General features: G+C 43.4%; 1 protein-coding gene across 1 annotated transcript; it reads right to left on the reverse strand.

Annotated features, from left to right (window-relative positions):
* Positions 1–1470: 1470 nt before the first annotated feature.
* LOC122559894 (uncharacterized) lies at positions 1471–20377 on the reverse strand. The gene is made up of 4 exons (XM_043710002.2): positions 20165–20377; positions 9453–9583; positions 5791–5956; positions 1471–2132 (listed from the first exon to the last, which is right to left on the reverse strand). The coding sequence occupies exons 1-4, from the start codon at positions 20331–20333 to the stop codon at positions 1471–1473; spliced, it is 1128 nt and encodes a 375-aa protein (XP_043565937.2). The 5' UTR covers positions 20334–20377.
* Positions 20378–20753: the final 376 nt, after the last annotated feature.

A 20753-nucleotide genomic window follows, 5' to 3' on the forward strand; every position in this document is an offset into this window, starting at 1 on the left:
AGTGTTGCTGGACAAAGAGACCTTGGAGTGCAGGTTCATAGCTCCTTGAAAGTGAAGTCACAGGTAGGATATTGAAGGCGGTGTTTGGTATGCTTTCCTTTATTGGTCAGAGTATTGAGTACAGGAGTTGGGAGGTCATGTTGCAGCTGTACAGGACATTGGTTAGGCCACTGTTGGAATATTGCTTGCAATTCTGGTCTCCTTCCTATCGGAAAGATGTTGTGAAACTTGAAAGGGTTCAGAAAAGATTTACAAGTATGCCAGGTTTGGAGGATTTGAGCTAAAGGGAGAGGTTGAATAGGCTGGGGCTGTTTTCCCTGAAGTGTCGGAGGCTGAGGGGTGACTTAATAGAGGTTTATAAAATAATGAGGGGCATGGATAGGATAAATAGACAAAGTATCTTCCCTGGGGTAGGGGAGTCCAGAACTAGAGGGCTTGGTTTAGGGTGAGAGGGGAAAGATATAAAAGAGGGTGGTAGGTGTATGGAATGAGCTGCCAAAGGAAGTGGTGGAGGCTGTACAATTGCAACATTTAAAAGGCATCTGAATGAGTACATGAATAGGGAAGGTTTGGAGGGATATGGGCCGGGTGCTGGCAGTGGGACTAGATTGGGTTGGACTATCTGGTCGGCATGGATGAGATGGACCGAAGGGTCTGTTTCCTTGCTATGCATCTCTAAGACTCTATGTGGTCACAGTAGCACCTTGTACAGTTGTAGTCAGACTTTTCTGATAGGAAGGTGGAGAAAGAATGATGGGAAGGAAGCTTGGCAGCAGTATGAGGGTGTGGAGTGTCAGAGTGTTACACATCCTCATCCTTCTTGAAGTGTAAATCCACAAAGATCAAACCAGCTGACTGAGGTTTTTGTTTTGTGTTTTATTTTGTTGCTGAAGTCAATGTCAAAGGCTGTGTTTGTACTGGGAGCATTTTGATATCTTACCCTTTCCTCTCTATTTGGAATTGAACAGGTAATGATGGACCTGGGCCGTGTAATGGCCCTGTTGAGGGGGATGTGGTTCTATGACTATTGGAGTTTGGGGGTGGGGGATTACTCTGCACTGAGCCATTTACTAATCAACACATGGCAGGTAAAAAGAACATTCACTGCACCCACGCAATCCTTCAGCCCCTACCTCTACTCCCTCCCTCTCCTCGTCCTTCCCAATCTACCCTCTCCCTTATTTTTCACTTTTCCTTCCTGGTCTTCCCTCCCTCCATTCTGCTATCCTCCTATGACACTCCCTGACACTCCACCCCATCCTACTGTTCCCAAGCTCTCCCATTATTCTTTCCCCATCCTCCCATCAGTGTCCCACTTCTCCTCAATCCCAATCCTCCCCCTTATCTCCTTGCAGTGTCATCACCTTCTCTCCCACCTTCCTTCATCACCTCCCCGTCCAACCCACTGCCCAAGTATGTCCCTCCTCCCTCCCTTGCCTGTATTCTGTCACTGCTCCCGCTCTACCTCAGCTAAGATGGGTTGACCTGCCCACCTTTTTGAGGTTTTGTTATGCTGCCTTTAGACTTTACATTGGCTGACAAGGAGGTATCTTGCCTGAGGGACTTGTTGTTTATTTCAGCCTCGGTGATAGTAGCTTCTTTCTTCCAGCTATCACTGGGCTTTGTGGGTGATATGTCATCCTGTGCTTTATCTATAACTACGATTGGATTAGGGTTTTGGGCTTGTTTACTGCTTTTCCTGTGCCCAGCCGGCCTGGCAGTACGGGTGGGTCGGTTTTTCCAGACTGGGTTCCTCTGCTCTCTAATAGTGCCAGCTCGTGGCTCACCCGGTTTCAGCAGGTTGGCAAGGTAGAGCGTGCCATAAGGGCCCTTGCGCCAAGTCTCCAATGTGGAGTCATACTTCTGGTGAGCAAAGAGAGCCGACTTGTCCATGAGGGAACTGGTCTTAATGCCAGCTGTCCGCTTTGTCCATTGGATTTGGAAGAGCTTGCTGATGTTGTCCAGGTGTCCTGTCATTTGAGCCAGACTCATCAATGTCTCGCCATTACCATCAGGGTCATCAGCCTCAGCTCCGTGAAGCAGTAGCTGGTCAATGCACTCAGACCTAGCCATGACAACTGCCATGTGGAGAGCAGTGCGTCCACTTGCAGTTTTGGTTTTTGGATCAGCACCTGGAAACAGACAGAGCAGTAGGTGAACAGAGAAACAATTGAGCGTACAGTCACTTGAACATATCAGCACATGAACGTGTTTTAGAAACATATATATAAAAGCACGCAAGTATAAAAACATAGAATCAATTATTTAAAAAAAAAACAATATTTGGGAAATCCTGATCGATTCATAGCTTCATGAAATGGAAATCATGTCTGATGAATTTATTAGAGTTTGTGAAGGAACACTCTAGCAGAGTAGATAGAGGGAAATTAGTAGATTGTTCTATTTGGACTTCCAGAGAGCATTTGACAAGGTATCTCACAAAAAATTAAGTTGAAAGAGAAGTGCCCACAGTGTTGAGGCAGCATATTGGCATGGATAGAGAATTGGTTAATGGGCAGGAAAGAGTGAGTGGGATAATGGGTTCTTTTTCAGGTTGGTGACCTGTGACCAGTAGGGTTCCACAGGGATCAGTGCTGGGAGTGGAATGGTTTATAAAATATGACATGGAGGAAGGAAGTGAATGTATTGTACTCATTTTACAGTCATCTGCAAATTTAAGTGGAAAGGCAGGTTGCGACAGGGAAATAAGCAGTTTACAGAGTTTAAGTACTGGCGGAACGGCAACTCAGTGGTTCGCACTGTTGCCTCACAACAGCAGGGAACAGCTGGGTTCGATCCCCACCTTGGGTGACTGTGTGTGGAGTTTGCACATTCTCCCTGTTTCTGTGTGGGGTTTCTCCCACAGTCCAAAGATGTACAGGTCAGGTGAATTGGCCATTCTAAATTGCCCATAATGTTAGATGCGTTAGTCAGGGGTAAATATTGGGTTGGGGAATGGGTCTGGATGGGTTACTCTTCGGAGCGTCAGTATGGACTTATTGGGCCGAAGGGCCTGTTACCATAGTGTAGGGAATCTAATCTAATCTACAAAAAAGTAAATGAGCAAGGAGTTGGCAAATAGAATGTAATGTTGAAAAATATGATGCTGTTTATTTTGGAAGGGTGAACAAATGAACACTACTATCAAAATGAAAAAAACACTACATAAAACAGCAACACAAAAGGACAAGCATATCAGATTCCTAGGAGGCTTGCCTGAGTAAATGCTGGGAGGATGTTTCCCCTCATGGGACAGTCTAGGAGCAGGGAGCATAATCTCAGAATAAAGGGGTGCTAATTGAAGACTGAGTTAGGAAGAATTTCTTCACAAAAGGTTGTAAAGTCCAACAGAGCCATGTGGGCAAGATCCTTGGGTACATTTAAGGCTGAGATGGATAGTTTTTTTGATTAGGAAGGAAATGAAGAGTTATGGGTAAGAGCAGGGAAATGAACATGAGAACTGTTTCTCAGCCATGATCCTATTGAATGGAGGAACAGATGAGAGCCAAGTGGCCTACTCTTGTTCCTATTCCTTAAGGTCTTCATACAGTCACACAGCATGGAATCAGACCCTTTGGTCCAAATCATCCATACTGACCAGGTTTCCCAAAATTAAACTAGTCCCATTTGCCTGCATTTGGCCCAGTTGCCTCTAAATCTTTCCTATTCATGTACCTGTCCAAATGTCTTTGAAATGTTGTAACTGTACCTGCATCTACCACTTCCTCTGGCAGTTCATTCCACACACAAACCACCTTCTGTGTGAAATGGTTGCCCCTCAGGTTCATTTTTAATCTTTCCCCTCTCACCCTAAAGCAATGTCCTCTAGTTTTGAATTCCCCTGCCATAAGGAAAAGACCTTGGCTATTCACCTTACTGCACCCCTCATGATTTGTAGCGCTCCTACACTCCAGAGAAAAAGTCCCAGCCTCTCCTTATAATTCAAACCCTCCATGTCCCATGTAGGGTAAATTTTTGTAAATTTTTTTCTGTACCCTTGCCAATTTAATAGTAACCTTCCCACAATAGGGTGACCAGAATTATACACAGCACTCTAAAGGTGGCCTCACCTACATCCTGTACAGCTACATGACATCCCAACTGTACTCAGTACCCTGACTAATGCAGGCGAGCACACCACCTTGTCTACTTGTGACGCCGCTTTAAGGAACAATGTTCCTGAATCCCTATGTCTCTCTGTTTGATAACACTTCCCAATTCCCTGCCATTAACTGTGTAAGTCCTGCCCTGGTTTGTATTACCAAAATGCAACACCTCAGTGTTTATCTAAATTAAACTCCATCTGCCACTCCTCAGCCTGTTGGTCCAACTGATCAATATCCCTTTGTACTCTTAGATAACCTTTTTCAAGGTCTACCACCAAATTTACATGCTTTGATTATAAAGAGTAATCTCTTATGTAAGATATCTTTATCAAAAGATTTCTGAAAATCTGTCACTGGTTCACCCCATCTGTTCTACTAGTTATGTCCTCAAAAACTCTGGTAGGTTTACCGACCATCACTTGCCTTTCATAAAGACTTTTAATACCATTGGGTTCCTATTTTTTATGGTCCTACATAAGAGTACATGAAAACAGTAGCATATGAACCATAGGAGCTTGTGAACACAGGGGTAAGTGAACACAGGGAACCGGTGAGTGAAGAGGCACATGTAAATCAGGGCATCTGAATGAAATAGCATCTGAACATAGGAGTTTATGCTCAGAGGAGGACATGTGCATTAGGAGCATGCTGTATAAGATAATGTGAACATTAGGAATATGTGTACATAGAAATGTGAACATAGCATGTGAACAGAGTGGTGCGTGAATCTAAGGGCACATGTTCAGAGGGGCACGTGGATAAGTAGCATGTGAACATAAGAGCACTTGAACATATGAGCACATGGTCTGAGCAGCACATGAGATAGAAGCATGTGAACAACGCATCACACAAACATAGAAGCACATGTGTATAGATGGGCATATATATTAGGTGTACACGAAGAAAGAAGCACATGAACAGAGCAGCATGTGAACATGGGAACCATGTGTACGTAGGAAAATGTGATCAGAGCAGCATGTGAACCCAGAGGAATGTAATCATGGGGCATGTGAAATAAGTAGCATTTGAACCAGCAACACGTCATTTATCCCCTTTGAGCTTTTTCTGTCAGTTCATTGAGATTGTGGTTAGTCCATTTTTTTATGCCTTACTAATTTCTTGCAATCAAAACCTATTGGTCTCAGTAGGAGGAACAAAGACAGAAAAAGCAGAGAAGCCCAGACACAAGATCGAAACAAGAGACGTTGCACTCAAAGGGATTGTAGATGATGCTGAGGTGATTTGAAAATCACCAGTAATTCACCATGGGAGAGAGCGCAGGTTCAGTGTAGTTACTTTGGTAGCTATTTAATAATTTCAAAGATATATTTAAAGTTATTTGTGAGGATCTCAAACTGTTCAGCTTTGGGTTGTGGACTTTTAGAAAAATATTTTCTCATGACAGATGGGTGTCACTGGCAAGGCCTGAATCTGTTGCTCTTGATCTGAGTTGCTTGCTGGGACCATTTCAGAGGGCAGTTCAGTGATAGAGTAGATGGGTTCACCATAGAGTCTGTGGATGTGCAGGCTGGATGAGTTAGCCATGGTAAAAAAAAAACAATGTGGAGTTAGAGGGATGAGGTGGACCTTGGTGGCATGCTCTTCAGAGAGTATTGCAGACTCAATGGGCCGAATGGCCTCTTTCTGCACTGCAGGAAATCTATGATAGCTACTGCATCCTTACCATTCATCAGAAGAAAATTGACAGTGCTAACGTGGCCCCTGTGAGCAGCAATAAAGAGTGCAACGAAAGCACGTTCTGCAATCCAGGCTGCCTTTTGTTTGGTGTCCAGTTGCCTGAAATTTGGAGTGGAGTACTCAGTGTCTTCGGTCACTCCGAGCGACATTAACTGCACGTCAATGAAAACCATTAACAAAATGAGGGCTCATTCACTTGCTTCTTTGTAATCACTTTTGAGACACAAATCCCACTTTCAATACTTGGACCACAGCCACATTCTACATTCCTCCCACCCTCTGGGTGAAAACTATCTTCTCTACATTTTACGACATCTAGACTGACACCGGAGGGAGTGCTGTGCTGCTGGATGTCTGTGTTTCAGATGAGATATTAATCCAGGGCTCCATCTACACATAAAAGATCCCATGGCACTATGTGAAAGTGGAGTCAGGGAGATTCCCCCTAATACCTTGGTCAATATTCATTCCTTACCCAGTTGGTTCTGCTTATTATCACTTAGCTATTTGTAGGATCAAGCTATGTGAGAAATGAATGCTGAGTTTTCTGAGTTACAACTATTTAATTGATTGTGAAGAGCTTTGGGATGTCTTGACTTTGTGACAGGCACACTATAAAGGCAAGGTCTACCCTCCAAATGTCACCGGCTTTAGTCTCAGGAGTCCCCTCTTCTCAATCACATCATACAGTCAGCAGCTTTGTAAGCACAATGAAAGTTTTAAAATTATTTATTCTTTTGTGGGGTGTGGATTTCACTGGCAAGGCCAGTCTTTGTTGACCATCCCTAATTGTCCTTTGACCCATGTGGCTCACAAGGCCTATAGGAGCCACACACCTACAAAGTGGCTGATTCCTAACTAGCCTCTAGGCTATGAGCAATGGGCAATAAATGCTGGTCAAGCCAGTGATGCCCTCATTCTGTGATTGAATTTTAAAAAACTCTGACCCTCTTCTAACAAAGTGCCCGTGAGACAGGATGGGAGAAAAGAGAAAAAAAGATGGGCGACAAACAATATTCCTGGTGCTGTCGCCACAATGGCAGACCCCCAGAGGGCATAGCACACAAAGATAGAGACAAGTAGTGTTGAGGAAGTGGGCAGGCTACAGAAGGATTTGGGCAGGCTAGGAGAATTAGAAAAGAAGTGGCAGATGGAATATAATGTGGGAAAGTGTGAGGTTAGCAGTTTGATCGGAAGCATAAAGGTGTGGAAGCTGTTTTACTGCTCTGCCTGTTTGGTCAGTCATGATATTCCTCTTGCCTGACTTGGCCCCTTGCCCGAGGTGACTCTAGCCTGCTAGAACATTCTGTTAATAACTATATAACTTCTGTTTTTTCTCACATAATTCATGAACTGTTTATCTGCCACCTCCATTGACTCAAGGTCTGAGAAACAATAGCACGTTATGTATAGTTATGTTATAGTCTTGGCAAGGCAGACTTCTGCCCGGTGTACGTTCACATAGGTCATCTAGTGACTATCTTGTGGTTCTGTATCTGACTGAGCAACAGTCAGCCCAGCATTTTATGCACCATATAAGCCCTTGTATTCTGTAACACTGTGGAGAAAACACCGGTCCGTGCTAAGGGAAAGTGTTTTTTTCCCCATGACATCATGCAATAAAGTTTGTTGATGCTCAAGGTTTGAGTTCGGAGAATTTCTTCAACAAAAGGTGGAGACTATTTTCTAAATGTGGCAAGATTTCGGAAACCTGCAACACAAAGGGACTTGGGCATTCTACTTCAAGATTCTCTGAAGGTTAACGTGCAGCTCAGATGGCAACCAGGTTGGCAAATGTTAGCATTCATTTCAAGTGGGCTAGAATACAAAAACAGGGATGTACTGCTGAGGATATATAAAGTCTGATCAGATTGCAATTAGAATATTGTGAGCAGTTTTAGGCCCCGTATCTAAGGAAGGATACACTGGTGTTGGAGGGGGTCCAAGGAGGCTTACAGAAATGATCTCTGGGATGAAGGACTTGTCACACAAGGAGTAATTGAAGACTCTGAACAGTACAGGACTCTAGAAGGATATGGGGAGATCTGATTCAAAAGTTATTGAGAGGCCTAGATGGAGTGGATGAAGAGAAGACATTTTCATTAGTAGGAGAGACTAGGACTTGACAGCACTGCCTCATAGTGAAGAGACAACCCTTTAGAACTGAGATGAAGTGAGTCTGTGGAATGTATTGCCTCAGAAGGCTGTAGAGGCCAAATCACTGAGTGTATTTAGAGATAGGTAGATAAGTTCTTTATTAGTAAGGGGATCAAGGGTTATAGGGAGAAGGCAGAAGAAAAATACCAGCCATGATCAAATGGTGGAGCAGACTTGATGGACAGAATGGTCTAATTCTGCTCCTATATCTTATGGTCTTATGTCAGAAGCTGAAGGCACAGATATCAAGAGGGTAGATACCAAGCGGGCAGATGCAGAGAGGACAGATACCAAGGGTCAGGCACCCAGAGGGCAGATACCAGCAGCTGGTTACTCAAGGGCACCTTGCTGAGATATTTGTATCAGTCGATAGTCACAGTCTTCCAGGGGTGCCGGAAGACTGGAGGCTGGCTAACGTGGTGCCACTATTTAAGAAAGGTGGTATGGAAAAGCCAAGAAATTATAGACCGGTGAGCCTGACATCAGTGGTGGGCGAGTTGTTGGAAGAAATCCTGAGGGACCGGATTTACATGTACTTATACAGGCAAGGATTAATTAGGGATAGTCAACATGTGTGAGAAATTATGTCTCACTACCTTAATTGAGTTTTTTGAAGAAGTAACAAAGAGGATTGTTGAGGGCAAAGTGGTGGATGCGATCTATATGATCTTCAGTAAGGCGTTTGACAAGGTTCCTCATGGGAGACTGGTTAGCAAGGTTAGATCACATGGAATACAGGGACAACTAGCCATTTGGATACAAAACTGGCTCAAAGGGTGGTGGTGGAGGATTGCTTTTCAGACTGGAGGCCTGTGACCAGTGGTGTGCCACAAGGATTAGTGCTAGGTCCAATATAAATGATTCGGATGTAAAAATAGGAGGTTAGGTAAGTTTGCAAAATTGGAGATGCCGTGGATAGCAAAGAAGGTTACCCCAGAGTACAACAAGATCTTGATCAGATGGGCCAATGGGCTGAGGAGTGGTAGATGGAGTTTAATTTAGATAAATGTGAGGTGCTGCATTTTGGAAAGCAAATTAGAGCAGGACTTCTACATTTAAGGTGCTGGCAAGTATTGCTGAACAAAGAGACCATGGAGTGTAGCTAACCCCATACCAACCTGTGCTGGGAGTGTTTGATGGAGACAGTGGAGAGTAACTTTAATCTGTATCTCACCCATGATATACCTGTCCTCAGAGTGTTTGATGGAGATGGTGAAGAAGGGGCTTTACTCTGTACCTAACCCCATGCTTGCTTGTTCTCAGAGTGTTTAATGGGAACAGTGTAGAAGAAACATTACCTTCCATTTAAAAGACTAGAATGAGTTTTACCCTCTGTATCTAACTTCCCCCATGCTATAGCTGCCCTGGCATTGTTTAATGGGGACAGTGTCAAGTGAACTTTACTCTGCACCCAGCTCTGTAATGTGTTTACAATGGCTAAATTGGATGCTTTTATTGCATGATCTCATATCCCATACCAGGCAGTGGTACCTTCTTAATATCATTGTGTGCAGCAGCGTGTAGCAGCTGCTGCCAGCCATCTTGAAACCAGGTTTTCATTGTTATTGTTGAATTTTTGATGACACCGTTGTATTTTAAGGTAACATTGTCAGGCATTTCTCCTGCAGAAAACAGACAAACTATATTAGCATTACCAAAACACAAATCACTTACACATCAAAAAGAAACCTCACTGTGCACTTGGCCTAGACTATCACTTCAGGGCTATCCTATGAGATTACTTGGAGCTGCCTCCTTTCAAGTGAGATGTTGAGCTGAGACCCCATTCATCTACACAGTTCACTAGGAGCCAATGGCACCATATGAAATGGGGAAGTTTGTTCATTCACTGTCCTTGGTCAAATATCCCTGAAACAAGCTCAGGGTAATTACTGACCCATCTCAATTGCTAGGATGTAGTTAGGCTTTAAGTCTTGTCTTTGAAACAGAAAAATGCATCATTCATTCATGAGAAAGTGCTCAAGAACATATCATTACCTTTGTGTACTCACAAAGATCATGGGTACTGTGTTATGTCCCAGTCATTGTACCTTAAAGGGAAATGCTCACGATTGCATCTCTGCATCATAGCATATAACTGGAGGCCATAAAGGTCTCAGAGACCATCTTAAGGCCAAGTACACAAGGATAATTGAGGGAGGAAAGGGAGAAGAGAGAGTCATAGAGACAGGTTGGATACAAAATTGGTCACGGAAGACAGAAGCTAATTATATTGCCATAGAGATGTACAGCAGTACAGCATGGAAACAGCATGGAACAACTGGCCCCACCCCAGATGTTGTTTCAGGGCACCCTGCAGTCATTATCGACCTCCCCCCATCTCTCAAACTCGGACCACCACCATCCCTCGCACAAATCACAGAAAAAGAACTGACAAAGTCTTGTTCAGTCTTAGCAGCCAGCACAATCCCTTAGGCTGCTACATCCCATTGAATAATTCCCCAAAAGCCCAAAGGCAAGTCACTGACAAATGGTATAGGCCACAGACTGGGAGTAGTACCAGGCAGAGGGCCCAGACTCCTAACAGTTCCAGGTCACAGATCCCAGAATACAGTCACTCACAAATAAGTGTCCAGGTCTGAATCCCTGACCGAAAGCTTCAGAAACAGCAGCAGACAAAATAGAAAAGTCCAGGCTTCAGGAACTGATGCTTCAAGACACTGGCAGGGAAAAAAATAGAGACAACCAGATTTCTCAAGGCAGCAACAGCAGCCAGTCCCAGTTGCAGGTCCCTCCAGGGCAGGCTGGTTACAGCACCAGAGACCCCAGGCCACACGCAGCAGCAGGTGTTTTTAACTTCTTCAACTTAACAAGGAGAAATCTGGCTCCCAGGCTTCCAAAGGCGGCAGTAGCAGCAATAGGGAATTCCAGGTTTCAGTGGCTCCAGGCAGGCAGGCTGCAGTGCCAGAGGCTCCAGGCTCTAGGCCTCAATTAGCTCCAGCTGTTCTCAGTTGTAACAGATGTTGCCATTCCAGCCTCCACGTTCCAATGACAGATTCCCTTGGACTTTGAGGTAATCTTCTTCACAGTCCACTAAACCGCCAATTTTGGTGTCGTCTGTAAACTTACTAACCATACCTCCCATGTATACATCCAAATCATTTATATAAATGATGAAAAGTAGTGGACCCAGCACCATTTGTTGTGGCACTCTACTGGTCACAGGCCTCCAGTCTAAAACAAAACCCTCCACTACAACCCTCTGGGTCTTCTACCTTCGACCCAGTTCTGTATCAAAATGGCCAGTTTTCCATGTATTCTATGTGATCTAACCTTGCTAACTAGTCTATCATGAGTAATCTTCTTGAATGCCTTACTGAAGACCATATAGACTATGTCCACCACTCTGTCTTCATCAACCCTCTTTGTTACTTCTTCAAAAAGCTCAACTAAGTTAGTGAGACATGTCCTCCCATACTCAAAGCCATGCTGACTATCCCTAATCAGTCCTTGCCTTTTCAAATACATGCACATCCTGTCCCTCAGGGTTCCCTCCATCAACTTACTCAACACCAACGTCAGGCTCACTGGTTTACACTTCCTGGCTTTTCTTTACCACCTTTCTTAATTAGTGGCACCATGTTAGCCAATCCCCTCTCTTTAGCACCTCACCTGTGGTTATCAAAGTGAAAACTTTACTCCTTAGGTCCCTTTTAAATCTTCCTCCTCTCACCTTAAACCTATGCCCTCTAATTTTGGACTCCGAATCCCAGGGAAAAGACTTTGTCTATTTACCCTATCCATGCCCTTCATGATTTTATAAATTTCTATAACATCACTCCTCAGCCTCCAATGCTCCAGGGAAAATAGCCCCAGCCTATTCAGCCTCTCCCTCCAGCTCAAACCCACCAACCCTGGATCTCAGCAAGGGACCCAGCAATCATTTCCCTAGCTTCCCACAGAGTTCTAGGGTAACTTGATCTTATCAAATGGGCCAGTGAGACAAGAGGTGGCAGGTGGAGTTTAATTTAGATAAATGAGAGGTGCTGTGTTTTGGAAAGGCAAATCAGGCGAGGATATCTACACTTAATGGTAAGGTTCTGTGGAGTGTTGCTAAACAGAGACCTTAGAATGCAGGTCTCAAGGAATAGTTCCTTGAAAGTGGATTACCAGGTAGATAGGATAGTGAAGAAGTACCTTATGCAAGAATTGGTCAGTGCATTGAGTATGGGAGTTGCAAGGTTATGTTGCAGCTGTACAGGACATTGGTTAGGCTACTTTTGGAATACTACATTTGAAAGAGTTCAGAAAATATGTACAAGGATTTTGCCAGTGTTGCAGCAACTTCTAGAATAGTAAGTACTCCTAGAATTCAAGGAAATCAGCTCCATCACTGAAATTACCTCAAAAAAGAAGCAAGTCTTACAACTACAATATCTTTCAGTCCTCCACCTTCGACTACTCAGAACCCTCTCCCATATAATCATACAACACAGAAGCAGACCTTATGGTCCAACCAGTCCATGCCAATCACAATCCCAAAGTAAATTAATCCCACCTATCTGACCTTTGCCCATATCCCTCCAACCTTTCCTATTCATGTACTTATCCAAATGTCTTTTAAACACTGTAATTGTGCCCACATCCATCAATTTCTCAGGAAGTTAAGAGGTGAGGTAGCAGAAAACTGGAGAATAGCTAATGTTGGAGAAATTATTGGTGAAAATTGTTTGGATGAGATTTACACATATTTGGAGAAGAATGAGCTTATTAAGGTTAGCCAGCATGGCCTTATGCATGGAAAGTCTTGTCTCACAAACTTGATTGAATATTTTGAGGAAGTGACGAAGATGATTAATGAAGGGAAGGCAATGGATGTTGACTTCAAGCTTTTGACAGGGTCCTTCATGGTGGATTGGTCCTGAATATCAAATCGCCTGGAATCAATGGTGAGTTGGCAGGTTGGATACAAAATTGGCTTGGTCATGGAAGTCAGAGGCTAGTTGTGGATGGGTACTTTTCTGACTGGAGATCTGTGACCAGTGATGCTCTGCAAGGATCAGTATTGGAATCTCTGTTGTTTGTAATTTATAGAAATAATTTGGATAAAAATGTTGATGGACTGATTAGTAAGTTTACAGATTGCATGAAAGTTGGTGGAGTCGCGGATAATGGGGAAGGTTATCAAAGGATGCAACAGGATATAAATAAGCTGGAAAGTTGGACGGAGAAATAGCAGATAGAGTTTAATCTGGACAAGTGTGAGGTAATATATTTTGGGAGGTCAAATGCAAATGGATAGTATATAGTAAATGGCGGGACCCTTAGGAGGATTGATATACAGAAAGAACTTGGGTTGCAAGTCCATAGCTCCCTGCAAGTGGCAACACATGTGGATAAAGTGGTAAAGAAGGTGTATAGCATGCTTGCCTTCATTGGTCAAGGCACCAAATATTACAATTGGCCCGTCATGTTGTAGCTGTTTAAAACTTGAGTTAGGCCACATTTGGAATATTTTGTACAGCTCTGGTCGCCACACTATAGGAAGGATGTGGAGGTTTTGGACAGGGTACAAGAGCTTTAACAGGATGTTTGCCTTAGCTACAAGCACAGGTTGGACAAACTTGGATTGTTCTTGTAAGAGCATTGAAGGCTGAAGGACCGGATAGAAGTTTATAAAATTATGAGAGGCATAGATAGAGTTGTTTTTTTTCCTCAGGGTGGAAATGTCAAATATTAAGGGGTATAGGTTTAAAGTGAGAGGGGGTGAGGCAAATCCTTTTATATAGATGGGGGTAGGTACCTGGAATGTGCTGCTGGGGAGGTAGTAGAAACAGATACAATAAAAAAATCTGAGGGGCAGTTACACAGACATATGTAGAGGCAGGGAATACAGGGATGCAGACCATGTGCAGGCAGATTGGATTAGTTTAGAATGGCATCATGGTCAGCACAGACATGGTGGGCTGAAGGGCCTGTTCCTGTGCGGTTCTGTTCTATGCTCTTTGTAAACTGAATTGCTGAACATGAGACCTGACACTAATGTGCTTATTGATGTAATGTTTGTGCATATTACTGAGCTGTAAACAGTGTGTGTTTTTCAATATCATGTTATCCATAGCTTTTTTTTTACATTGTGAAGAATGATGCAAATATTAGGAGCCACAGGTTGTAAAGATGTATTTGATAAATTGCCCAATTACAGATAACAAAGGACCCAGAGTGATGATAGGGTTAGTCTTGGTATCAGTGGATTGTTAGGGATGCATTAGGGATTAGAGGACAGTGAGAATCAATCAGCGTTCCAGCTACCAGTCCCCATCCAACAATGCATGTTGGAAAATGTGGTTCAAATGTTCACAGTGTAGAAATCTTACCTCTGAGTCAGGTGGTTTTGGCTTAAAGCTCACTTCAGGATCTAAGCACAAAATTCAAGGCTGACCCTCCAATGCAACACTGGAGGAATCCTGCACTGATAAAGGTGCTGTCTTCTGTATGAGATGTGAAATGAGGCCATCTGCCCTCTGACAAGAATAGAAAAAGCTCTCGGCACTATTTGAGTGGTCTAGTGTACACCACCTACACGATGCATTGCATTAACTCCCCAAGCTTCCTTCCAATGGCACCTTCCACCTCACTACCCAGAAAATCAAGGTCAGGGATACATGGAACACCACTATCTGCATGTTTGTCTACAAGTCACATACCTTTCACTTGGAAATATATCACCATTTCATTCACGATTGCTGGGTCAAAATCTGGCAAATGTTTTGCTAACGGCATCGATTAGATTAGATTAGATTCCCTACAGTGTGGAAACAGGCACTTCGGCCCAACAAGTCCACACCGACCCTCTGAAGAGTAACCCACCCAGATCCATCTCCCTCTGACTAATGCACCTAACACCATGGGCAATTTAGTTTGGCCAGTTCACCTGACCCGCACATCTTTGGACTGTGGGAGGAAACCAGAGCACCTGCAGTGCCCTAACCCCAGGAGTTGCAGTGGTTTAAGGCGGCAGTTCACCACCACCACCTTCTTCAGAGCAACTAGGGCAGGCAATAATTGCTGGGCCCAGCCCGTGGGGCCTAATATTCATGAATTAATAAAAATACTTGCAGAGAAGAGAGAAGGAATAATTCCTAATGTCCTGTTCAAAGTTTATCCCTCAATCAATGTCACAAAAACAGATTCTTTGGTTACTATCATCTGCTGTTTTGGTGTGTTCTTTGTGCAAAGTGGCTGCTACATTACAAGTTCAAAAGTATCCCACTAGCTGTGAAGCCCTTTTGACATTCAATGGTCTTTAAAAGAATGAGTGCAAATTTCTTTTTATTCTACAACAGTACCATCTAACAGGAATCATTGGCAACACTACTCCAGCCTGTTTCCCACTCATGGACTGGAGGTAAACATACAGGTCTGTATAAAGTTGTTCGCCCCTCCCAGTTTGCATAAGAAAAACATGGTGACATCTATCTGCCATTTTAATGTCAATATGAGGCTCAACAATGAGACATGTTTCCTGACCATCCTTCCCTTTGTTAGGTTTAAGCAAGAAGAGTACAATAGCGTGAGTGAATGTGTCGCGGAACTCCAAACAATGGATGTCTTCAATCTCCATTGGCCTCGAGTTAATGCAGAGTTTAGACTGAGTCCTGGAGGATGAAGGTACCAGGTCAGAGTCTTGATTGTGTTCGCAGAGTTTCAAGTGTAGCAGTAGTCTGATTTTCACAGTGGCCTCAGCATTCCCTGTATTCAAAGCGGAACAGGCAACAGGGACTCTGGCAGATCAGCTTTTAGCTGGGCCATGGCAAGCAATGGACAAGCCTCTGACCAGAGAAATAACATCCCACAGACACAAAGTACACCCTGAGATAGTTGATAAACTCAATGTCAGATGGGGGACCGACAAAAACCAGGGTTACTAACCATCCAAGATTTACTCTGCAATTTCTCCGCCTTACTGAGATTAAATAAGTCTGTTCACAACTTTCAATCCTGAGTTAATCCTCATGTTCTCACCATCAAAGGAATCTTCTTCTTTCCATCTCTGTAACATCATTCAACTTTATCTTTTCTTAGCTCATTTGTTGCTGAAACTCATTGATGTTTTAGATATTTTTAGACAGAGTCCACTGCACTCTTGGCTGACATCCCACATACTACCCTCCATACACTCAACATCACCCAAACCTTAACTCCCATTAAGTGTGCCCTGATCTCCCGTCACCACATGCTCCCGGACTTCATTCCTGGTCAGACAACATCTTGGATTTTAAAATCCTAATTCTGATTTTAATCCCTCAGTGACTTCACCCCTTCCCTCTCTCTGAAATCTCCTCCAGTTCCACAACCCTCCGAGATCAATGCATTGATCTAATTCTGGCCTATAGTGCTGTGGTCAGTTCCAAGTTCTGAAGTTCCCTCCCTAAATCTCTTCACTATTCTATCTTGCTTTTCTCCATAAAACCTAACTTTGTCTGACCAAACCTCTTTTCTGTGCCTCAGGCATCTTGGAAAGTGTCATGAAGTGAAAGGCACTACATAAATACAAGATGTTGTTTTGTTGTCTCCAGCAATTAAAGCCCAATTTCCAGGATGTTGCCATAAAAGGTCTTGATGACAATTAAAGAAAGTCCTCTGAGCATATAGGCATGCCTCCCATCAAATAAGATGTCTCTCGTTTAAAACGGAGACGTAGAGGTTTTTTTCTTCACTTGAAGGGTTTTTGGAAATCCCTTCTCCAGACAAGGGAATAGTAAGAAACGAAGTAGGGTCAGATGGTGTAGAATCTGAGTGGGGAGAATTGAGGAACCACAAAGGTTAAAAAAAAAGCTGGAGTTACATACAGACCTCCAAATAGGGGTCAGGAGTTGGGGCACAAAATGCACTAGGAGATAGAAAAGATGTGTAGGAAAGGCAAAGTTTCAGTGATCATGGAGGATTTCAATATGCAGGTGGACTGGGAATATCAGATTAGTAGTGGATTGCAAGAAAAAGACTTTGTGGAATGTCTGCAAGATGGCTTTTTGGAGCAGCTTGTGGTGAAGTCCACTAGGGAACAGGCAACACTGGACTTAGTATTGTGTAATGAGGCAGACTTGATAAGGGAGTACAAGGTGAAGGAACCCTTAGGAGGCAGTGATCATAACATGACTGAATTTGAGAGGAGCAAGATAGAATCAGAGGTAACAGTATTACACCTGAATAAAGGCAACCACAGAGGCATGAGGGAGAAGCTGGGCAGAATTAACTGGGACAGGAGCCTAGCAGAAAAGACAGTGGAAGTGCAATGGCAGGAATATCTGGGAATAATTCAGGAGACACAGCAGAGATCCATCCTGAGGAAAATGAAGCCTGTTACAGTGAAGATGAGGAAAACATGGCTGACTGGGGAAGTTAGGGATAGCATAAAAGCAAAAGAGAAAGCATATAATGTGGCGAAGGGCAGTGAGAAACCAGAGGATTGGAAAGCTAAAGATGAACAAAGGCAACAACAAAAAAAAAAGAAATAAGGAGGGAGAAGATTAAATTGAGGGTAAGCTAGCTAGTAATGTAAAGGAAGGCTGTAAGAGTTTCTTTAGATATATAAAGAGCAAAAGAGAGGCAAACTTAGACATTGGGCCGCTAGAAAATGACACTGGAGAGATAATAATGGGGAATAAGGAAATGGCTGAGGAACTGAACTATTTCTTAGTGTCAGTCTTTATGGTGGAAGACAAGATGAATATCCCAAACATTCAAGAGAGCGAGGGTGCAGAGCTGAGCATGGTGGCCATCACCAAGGAGAAGATACTGGAAAAACTGAATGGCCTGAAGATAGATAAATCACCTGGACCAGATAGACTATACCCCAGAGTTCTAAGGGAGACAGCTAAAGAGATAGTGGTGATTGTTCAGGAATCAATAGAATCAAGGAGGTCCCAGGGGACTGAGAAATCACTAACATGACACCCCTGTTTAAAAAGGGAGTAAGGCAAAAGATGAAAAATTATAGACAGATTAGCCTAATCTCAGTCATGGGTAAGATCTTAGAATCCATTGTGAAGAATGAGACTTCTGAATACTTGGACGTGCATGATAAAATAGGGCAAAGTCATATGGTTTCATCAAGGGGGGGGGGGTCATGCTGACAAATCTGTTAGAATTCTTTGAGGAGGTAACGAACAGATTAGACCAAGGAGAACCAATGGATGTTGTCTACCTGGACTTCGAGAAGGCCTTTGACATGGTACTGTACAGGAGGCTGCTGAGTAAGATAAGGGTTCATGGTGTTAGAGGTAAGGTGCTAGCATGGATAGAAGCTTGGCTGATTGCCAGAAAGCAGAGATTGGGGATAAAAAGGTCCTTTTCAGGATGGCAGCCAGTGACAAGTGGTGTTCTACAAGGCTCAGTGTTGGGACCACAGTTTTTCACTTTATACATTAGTGATCTATAAGGAGGCATTCTGGCTAAGTTTGCAGATGATACAAAGATAGGTGGAGGGACAGGTAGCATTGAGGAGGCAGGGAGGCTGCAGAAGGATTTGGACAGGTTAGGTGAGTGGGCAGACAAATGGCAGATGGAATACAACGTGGGAAAGTGAGGTCTGCACTTTGGTAGGAAGAATAGAGGCATGGACTATTTTCTAAATGGAGAGAAAATTCAGAAGTGCAGAGAGACTTGCAAGTTCTAGTCCAGGATTCTCTTAGATTAAACTTGCAAGTTGAGTCAGTAGTTGGAAGGCAAATGCAATGATGGCATTTATTTGAGAGGTCTTGAATATAAGAGCAGGGATGTACTTCTGAGGCTCTATAAGAGTCTGGTCAGACCACATTTGGATATTGTGTGCGATTTTGAGCCCCATATCTGAGGAAGGATGTACTGGCCATAGACCGTGTTCAGAGAAAGTTCATGAAAATTGTCCTCTTTGAACTCGCTAAAAACCTTCCTTTTCTTCCTCACCCAGGTTTGTATTCTCTTAGACATCTAGGGTTTTCTCAACTTACTGCTCCTACAGTTCCCTCTGAAAGGTTACATGGTGGACCTGTACTCTCCCAGCTCCTTTTTTGAATGCCCTCTATTGTTCAGCTGTAGACATCCCCACAAGGAGCTGCTCCCAGTCTATTGTGGTCAGATTGTGCTTTATTTTAATGAAATTTCCCTCCCCCAGTCTTTTGCAGTCAATCTTTTTCCTTGTCCAGAAAAAAATTTGAACCATTCCATGTTGTTCTTGTCTAAATGTTCCCCCACTGCCACATTGAGCACTTGTCTGCCTTCTTTCCTCAGAAACAGATCCAGCACTGCACCATCCCAACATATTGATACAAAAGAAATCCCTGGATACATTTTAAGAAATCCACCCCCTCTAAGCCCTTAACACTATGACTATCCCAATTTATGTTGGCAAAATTAAAATCCCTTGGTATAATTACCTTATTACCGTTACACAACTCTGAACTTTCTACATATTTGCTCCCCTATTTCCCACTGACACTTTGGGTGTCTATGATACACTCCCAGTAAAGTAGCTGCCCCTTAAAGTTCCTAAGTTCTACCCACAAAGCCTCTTTTGAAGACCCTTCCAAGATATCATCTCTCCTTATTGCAGTAATTGACTCCCTAATTAATAGTGCGACAACACCCTTTTTACACCATCGTTTTCTTGCCTAAAGATCCTGTACCCTGAAAGGTTGAGTTGCCACTCCAGTCCTTCTCTCAACCACATTTCTGTGATGGCAACAATATTATTCTTCCAAGTGTCAATCCATGGCATTAACTCATCAGTCTTACCTATTACATTCCTAGCATTAAAGACCATCCAGCCTTGCCTTACTCTCTTGACACTCAACATAGCTGGGAGCTGCTTCCTTTGCTGTAGCATGATGTGTCTCTGTTCCATTGATATTCTGTGTCCCCTCCCCCATCAGTCTAGTTTAAATTCCTCCCAACAGCACTAGCAAACTTGTTTGATATAATCCTTCAGTACTTTTGTTTACTGATTGTAAAAATACAGGTCACAGCATTGAAGGCTGCTTTGTGAACAATCAGAAATCAAACAACTGCTTTAGAGTGTGACACACTGTTTTCTATTTGACTGGCTAGGCTGACAGGTCAGGCAACCAATGGAAAATTGTTTGAAGGAGGTCATGTGATGAAACCAGTTGGTACATGTAACGAGAGATGGCAACCCTCTACCAGCTGACCCTGCACACAATTGAATTGGGGTGGGGTGCAGTCATGCCAACCAAAGGCCTTACCCTCATCCATGTAGTAGAGCCTTTGCAGATTGGCAGGGATTCCAGTTACCAGCTCCAGGTTAGTCTTCAGTTCCCCAATGGTCATTTTGCTGTGACACTTCTTCAATTTGAAGGTCTCCCCTGTGTCCACCAGATGTATTCTCAGGCTACAGTTCCTTTCTTGAGCCATGAGGACATTGACAGGCTCTGTCTCGCATTGACCGTCCCAGTGAAAGGCCCAAACCCACCACTGCTTAGCAGGCCTTCAGAAAAATATAAAGAAACATATCGTAATAAAATATGAGCTGTTTAGTTGAAATCATTCATTTCTAAATGTTCAATTTGATACAAAAAAATCATCAGGACCTGAGCTGAAGCAGGATCAGAGTTTCTGTTTCCTAACAATGTGTGGGGAGGTACATGCTCAGCTTGTGTTTGACATCTCCCTGGAGACGGACTTTGTTTCCAGAACACTCTGTCGTGTGGGGCCTACCAGCCACTGTCAGCTGTTTCTTCCTTTCATTTTAAGAACCTATTTCACCAGGTTCAGATTTCCTCATCTGACAGCTGATAAGAAATGCCCTCAGTGGGGACAGGGGAACAGAGATGT

Source organism: Chiloscyllium plagiosum, unplaced genomic scaffold, assembly GCF_037043375.1.
Source record: "Chiloscyllium plagiosum isolate Xiang-an unplaced genomic scaffold, Cpla_swu_hap1 HiC_scaffold_15, whole genome shotgun sequence".
NCBI lineage: Eukaryota > Metazoa > Chordata > Chondrichthyes > Orectolobiformes > Hemiscylliidae > Chiloscyllium > Chiloscyllium plagiosum.